General features: G+C 30.1%; 1 protein-coding gene across 1 annotated transcript; it reads left to right on the top strand.

The window, feature by feature from the left end:
* Positions 1-203: 203 nt before the first annotated feature.
* Positions 204-3625, top strand: LOC130894831 (spliceosome-associated protein CWC27 homolog). Its single transcript, XM_057801836.1, has 6 exons — positions 204-350; positions 404-945; positions 998-1107; positions 1155-1389; positions 1440-1745; positions 3381-3625. Exons 1-6 carry the CDS (start codon positions 309-311, stop codon positions 3535-3537), a joined length of 1392 nt encoding a protein of 463 aa, XP_057657819.1. The 5' UTR covers positions 204-308; the 3' UTR covers positions 3538-3625.
* Positions 3626-6542: the final 2917 nt, after the last annotated feature.

Raw genomic sequence — 6542 nt, 5'->3', positions numbered from 1 at the left:
ATACGACTTACGGTATCGGTGTAATGGTAGCTGAGAGATGAAATAATTTCCGATACTACCCGAATCAACGGACCTTGGCTTTGCTATTTAGGTAAAGTCGATAATCGGGTAACTTCGGATTCGTTTTTCGATGTTCTAACCATAAACAAACTGTCTTGCAATAGATAATTATTGTATTAAAAACGCTTCTTTCCATTGAATGACAGGAACGAAAAAAGAAGAGCCATTATAACCCCATTTTTATTTGTTTTCAAAATAAAATTATAATTATATTGTTTGTTACCAAAACGTTATAATAAGTATAAGAAATGAGTAGTATTTATATACTAGAACCTCCGACGTCTGGAAAAGTTAGCAATAATTTTAAGAAAGTGAACAATTAATTTAACATATTCATTTTTAGGTTCTCCTCAAGACAACAGTTGGCGATATTGATATCGAATTATGGTCTAAAGAAACACCAAAAGCTTGCCGAAACTTCATACAGTTATGTTTGGAGGGCTATTACGACAATTTAACATTTCACAGAGTAGTAAAAGGTTTCATAGTCCAAGGAGGTGATCCCAACGGTGATGGTACAGGTGGTGAATCGATATATGGAGCGCCGTTTAAAGATGAATTTCATCAACGTATCAAGTTTACTAGGAGAGGTTTATTGGCGATGGCGAATGCAGGAAAAGATGACAACGGTTCTCAATTTTTTTTTACATTAGGTCCAACCCCGGAATTACAAAATAAACACACTATATTCGGGAAAGTAACGGGAGAAACGGTATTTAACATGCTTAAATTAGAAGAAGGATTAATAGAAGATGAAAAACCTGTGTACCCTCATAAAATAATCAAAACGGAAGTTTTAAATAATCCGTTTCCCGATATTGTACCTAGAATTAAAGAAGTTGAACCTGAGGAGAAGGTTAGGAAGGAAAAAAAATCAGGTGTCAAGTATGTATTTGTTCACTTATGTTGCATTTAAATTGAAGTTCTTATTTATTAGGAATTTTAAGTTATTGTCATTCGGAGCTGAAGCAGAAGAAGACGAAGAAGAATCTAGTAGAGAAAATCAAAAATTTGTCGGCAAAGGAAAATCTACTCACGATGTTTTAGGTATAAATAAAAATATGTATAATGAAATATTGATTTATAATTTTCAGATGATCCTAAATTGAGCTCGAAAACGCAATCTGAAGTTTTGGAAGGCACTGAACTAAACGTAGAACCTGAAGTACAATTGGAAAATATTAAAAAAAAACTTCAAGCTAAAAACCAAACAAAATCAAAAGGTTTTAAACGACCAATCAGTTCTAAGGAGCTTAAGGAAACCGATAATGATGATTTCGAGGAATACTATCTAGGAAAAGATGAAAAATTGGAGAAAAAAAGAAAAATGTAATTATGAAATTAGCTAAAATTCAAAATTGATTTTTTTTGTGTTGTAGGGAAGAAATCAAAGAAGAAATTAAGAATGTTAAGAAAGATTATCACAAGAACAAACTGAAGAAGGAGGAGGAGAAAACAGTGGAACAAAAAGAGGAAGAGGTGAAAAGCGAAGTAGTCAAACAATATAAAGAAGAATACAATTCTTATAAAGTTAAGAAGCAACAATTACCTAATAAGGGATCCGATAGGGAGCAATTTACCTTGTCGTTATTAGATAAATTTAAAAAGAAATTGCACAGTTTGAAAGAAAAGGAACCGAGTAAAGAAGATGGAGAATCTGTGGATAATTTAGATGACGAATCTTGGTAAGAAATTTAATTTCAAATAATTCAGTGACAAAATTAATCAACTACATTTCTAATTTTTGAATTTGAACAATTATATCATAAAAAAAGTGAATCAATATTTTTTGATAATATATACCATTGCCAATATTACATGGTAATAAAATATGGTCCTCAGTTTTTTAACCCATAACTAATATGGATGGGTCATTTTGGATTTGAAACTTGTTGTTTCTGTTCCCATCGAGTATTGGTCAGGATATTTTCCGAAGTACAATGTTAGTAGGAAGGAAAGTGAATCAGTTTTTACTATTTTTTGATTATTCATAGAAATCATGAAACTTCCCTGCATTTTTCGAGGGTTTCTTCAGCTTCGGCAGAAATTGAAATTTGCTGCATTTTCATGGATACTTCTTCATTTTTGATAAAAGCTAAAGCTGAATTGTAATAATCCTTTATTACAACTCCAATAAACCAGGAGTAAACTCTTTGGATTATAAATGTGCTAATTTTACTAAAAGTGGTAGAACAAGAAGGTTTTTTGATTATTTGGTATGCAGTTGTGAATCTAGTTCCCATTCATGATTTTCTTTTGTATAAAATCAATAAAAGTTTATAATTTCTTTTAAAATATTGTTTGGAATTTCCCCAATGGATAATTTAGTCATTTATATCATTAATAGTCTGAAAAAGTGATTAAAAAATTTTTTTGTTATAATGAAAAGGCAGTACAAAAAATAGGAGTCTAGTCCAAAAATCTCATTTCGTTTAGCACATATCATCTGGATTGATTGGAAATTCGAAACTTTCACTATAATATCCACATATGGCCCCAAAAAATTGATTATTTCCAACACAACATGGAAAATTGACAAACTTCTCTCCGGAATTTTCCTAATTGACATTTCAAAGGTAGCTTGAAACGCAGGTGTGATTTTTTTGATCCTTCATATGTTTTTTGATATTTTCTCCATAATATCCCCCCACAACTCTAAGAACTGAGTATTTATAACACAACAAAGAGAATCGATAATGCCTTTTAGTACTTTTCTTTTGGAACTACCCTGTATTAACATTTTAGGCTGTATAGTCAGAAACATCAATAATTTCTGTTGTTTATACACTTCCAAAGTTAATAAACAAGATAAACAACATATAAATGTAGCTCAAGACTCATCTTTGTCCCTTATGTCTATAACTAAAAAGCAGTTTGAAAAGTAGGTATCGTATTGTGTTTCAGAGTCAAAAATATTATTATGTCTAGTGTGTAACTGCTTAAAACTGTGATTTTTTTAGTCCATCATGTATGTTTTTGACATTTTCTCCATAATATCTATCCACAGCTCTAAGAAATTGAGTATTTTAGTCACAAGAAAGAAAATTGACAATTTCTTTTAGTATTTCTCTTTTGAAACTTTTCTGTATTGAAAATTCAGGCTGCATAAGTAGGAGTATCAATGAATCATTTGAAAAATTCTCTAAACACTTCTACAAATGAATAAAATATCCAATATATTTATGGAGCTAATGATAGAAACAATTATTCAAAAATGATCAATTATAAAAGAAAACAACACCAAACGAGCAGTAATTATGTTCTAAACCTTCAAATATAAATATAGATCACTTAGTTTTTGGGTTTATTATCTATTCCAGGCTTTCACATAATCTTCGATTTGAAGAGGACACTCCTATATTAGCGAAAGACGCAAATACCAAAGATGATGATTGGTTTGAAATTTACGATCCTAGACATCCTTTGACTAAACGGAGACGCGGAGAAGGTGGAGGTTCTTCGAAAAGTAAAAAGTGATTGTATACATTAAAATGTTTTATTTGTATATAAATATTTACCTGTATTCGTATTATCATGAATAAAAAGTTATGTTTTTTCCTTATAATTAACCCTAATTTATCCCTAAAAATTAAAATTGATTTATATTTTCACTAAATGTCAAACTACCTTACTGCAATTGATAAAAATTGTGAGGTTAGGTAAGTTGTTTGGTTTGTTAGGTTATTCTTCTTTTTCAATGTAATGAGTCTGAACATCGTATTGACTATAAAAGAAGACGAAAAGTTGACAGATAAATCTGGGAAAACGTCAAAATTTAAACGTTTTATAATGTTGATTTATGTCAATAAGCAAATATTTTTAAAACCCATTATTGTTCAATTAAATAAAAATAGATTATGTTATCGTAAGAGATTAAGTGTATTACAAAAAAATTATGTATTTCTACTAGAGGTGGGAACACCAATTACCTAAAACATACGCGGCCGTTCTAAAAATAAACCAGGATCAAATGACTATCGAGATGATTTCATTAAAAAATTTCGGTATTTATAACATATTAACCTTTATAAAGATTATTTCGTACTAATTTTACAAGAAAATATTGTTTTTTATCATGTGATATTGACAATTTTCAATTCAAATTATTGGAATATACTTCATACCCGATTTAGGATCATAATAAAACAAGTTAGTTTAGCGTTTTCGCAGTCGTAGAATCCATTTATCCAAGTCTGAGATGTCGGAAATTAGTACTTCCGGCTTAACTACTAATTGGATTAGTTGACCTCCGGTTTGACTTTTTGAACTGGATTTATAAAGGTTTTATTTTGGGTATCTCATTTTGATATTATTAAGCAGACTGAGGATCGAATTAATTTTTAGGTTAGGTTTACTTTAGCTTCAATTTAGTTATTTTTCATTGAAATGCGATATTTTTTCAGTAAAGAGAAACTTTCGTTTCGAATAACTCATAAATCCAGTTAAAAATAAACGAACTGGAAGTAAAACTATCTAATTAAAGGTAAAACCTGAAGTACTTATTTCCGACATTTGGAACCTCGAAAACTAGATTCTGCGGCCTTGTAAACACATAATTAAGAATTATTTCTGTTATTACATTATTATCACGTGACCATGGAACGCAATTCAGAATACGATAACGTTATTAACTTGTCATATCTGTCATAAGTGTCACAATCCGTTACAATAAAGATTTTTATCAAAATGAAGACTGTTTTTATCGAAAGTCTTAGAAGATGTAAGAAATTTTTTAGATCTGTTTACAAAAAAAAAACAGTTCCAAAAATAAGTTATCATCTCTATTAACAAAGACTGTCGTTAATCGAGAGATGGGAAACGATAAAATAGTTACTACTGTTACTTAATAACCAGTTGTGTACCTCTACTACGATTTCATAAAAAAATTTAAACAAAATTGTTTCATGTTTAATAGGGAGGATTATTATAAACAAAAATTAAAAAAAAATAATGGAATATTAAATATAATAGTTTAGTAAAACATTAAAAGTCTTTATAATAACCATAAACACGTTTATTTGGGATTTCGTGTGCATTAAATAACTTCACAAAATTTTGTACAAGTATGATTAGTTGCCTAACTAACGCTAACGTATTACGAGTTGCCTAAAATAAGATTTATTCGAAACGAAAGATTCATTGAAAAATTTTTTCAAAAATATTATAATGTATTGATAGTGGAGAGCAAGAAGAATTATATTTTTAAACTTGGAAAAAATAAATGAAATAGGAATGAAAATATTAATGAGTATACTGTATATAGGGTGTACCAAACTTACGACAGTTCGGTATACGAGTTATTTTGAGAGATATCAATAAATGTTAAAGACAACAATAGTAGATTATCGATCTGCGTCGTCTACAGGGTGAATAAAAACTACCCTATATTTGTAAAGTACATTGAATAAATCGTCAAAAATTTAGACACAATTAAAAATCATAAATGCAAATCTTAGAATTAGCACGCTATCTCGTCGTCGTTATCGACGATTCCACAGCGACGCTGGTTAGGAAAAGTCACCCTTCGACTTACCCTTCATGAATTTTTTATCGTTAATCCCATCTATTGTCATTTCTAAACCCTAATTAATTTCGATGAGAGGATTAATGAACGCGTGTCAAACAAATTATACTTAGATTATTTCGCAGTTGTCTTCCCACGATTTTCAAGAAAAATAAATTTTATTCAAAGAGGGTTTTTGTTGTTTTTATATTTTATAATCACACAGGTCTGCACAAATCAAGATTTGTTTCAACTGCGTGAAATATTTTTGTCGATTATATATAAAAAATGTAAATGTTCGTTGGCCTCGTTAAAATTCGTAAACGGCTGGACAGATTTGGTTAACTTTGGTCTTGAATTAATTGTGGAAATCCAGAGAAGGTTCAAAATTTGTATAAATATGAAAATGCTCGGAATTAAATACAAAAAAAAACAATTTTGCTTACAATTTCCGGTACGTCTCGACTTTGCAATATCTATAAATAAATCGCAAGGCCAGTCGTTGGAAGTTTGAGGAATAAACTTCTTTATATAAAAGTTCAGGCTTTTTATTTTTAGATTGAGACGGTATGAAGTGCACAAATATGATAAGCCACCCCACGACGATTATCATTAAACTCCGGAGATACCGGAAGTGGCCATTATCTCAAGAAGGCAAGCAGATATCGAACCATGGATAACTTTGTTCGATAGAACTCATCAATATCTATCTATGTGCGAAAAGTCGTGATGATTGACGCATGCGCAGAAGAGCTTCTGTGTAAAAAGTATGCAAATGCATTATTTACACAAAAAATCAATAAATAAAATGAAAATTTAGTGTTTTTTGTTTAGGTTTAGTCAATCGTCATGACTTTTCACACACAGATAAATCTTGATTTTCCTGAGATAATATCCACTTCCGGTATCTCCGGAAGTAAATGTTTCCGCATATTTGTATTCACATAATTTAGGGAAGTTACATCGTAACGTACATGGT

Source organism: Diorhabda carinulata, chromosome 6 (assembly GCF_026250575.1).
Source record: "Diorhabda carinulata isolate Delta chromosome 6, icDioCari1.1, whole genome shotgun sequence".
Lineage (NCBI taxonomy): Eukaryota > Metazoa > Arthropoda > Insecta > Coleoptera > Chrysomelidae > Diorhabda > Diorhabda carinulata.
This window is presented reverse-complemented; position numbering and strand designations above follow the sequence as displayed.

Bases quoted from the DNA above. Each gene is read 5' to 3' on its own strand.
- LOC130894831 (XM_057801836.1), top strand. From the start codon at position 309: ATGAGTAGTATTTATATACTAGAACCTCCGACGTCTGGAAAA. The intron at 351-403 runs GTTAGCAATAAT...ATTCATTTTTAG, and splicing joins AACCTCCGACGTCTGGAAAA to GTTCTCCTCAAGACAACAGT. The intron at 946-997 runs GTATGTATTTGT...CTTATTTATTAG, and splicing joins GAAAAAAAATCAGGTGTCAA to GAATTTTAAGTTATTGTCAT.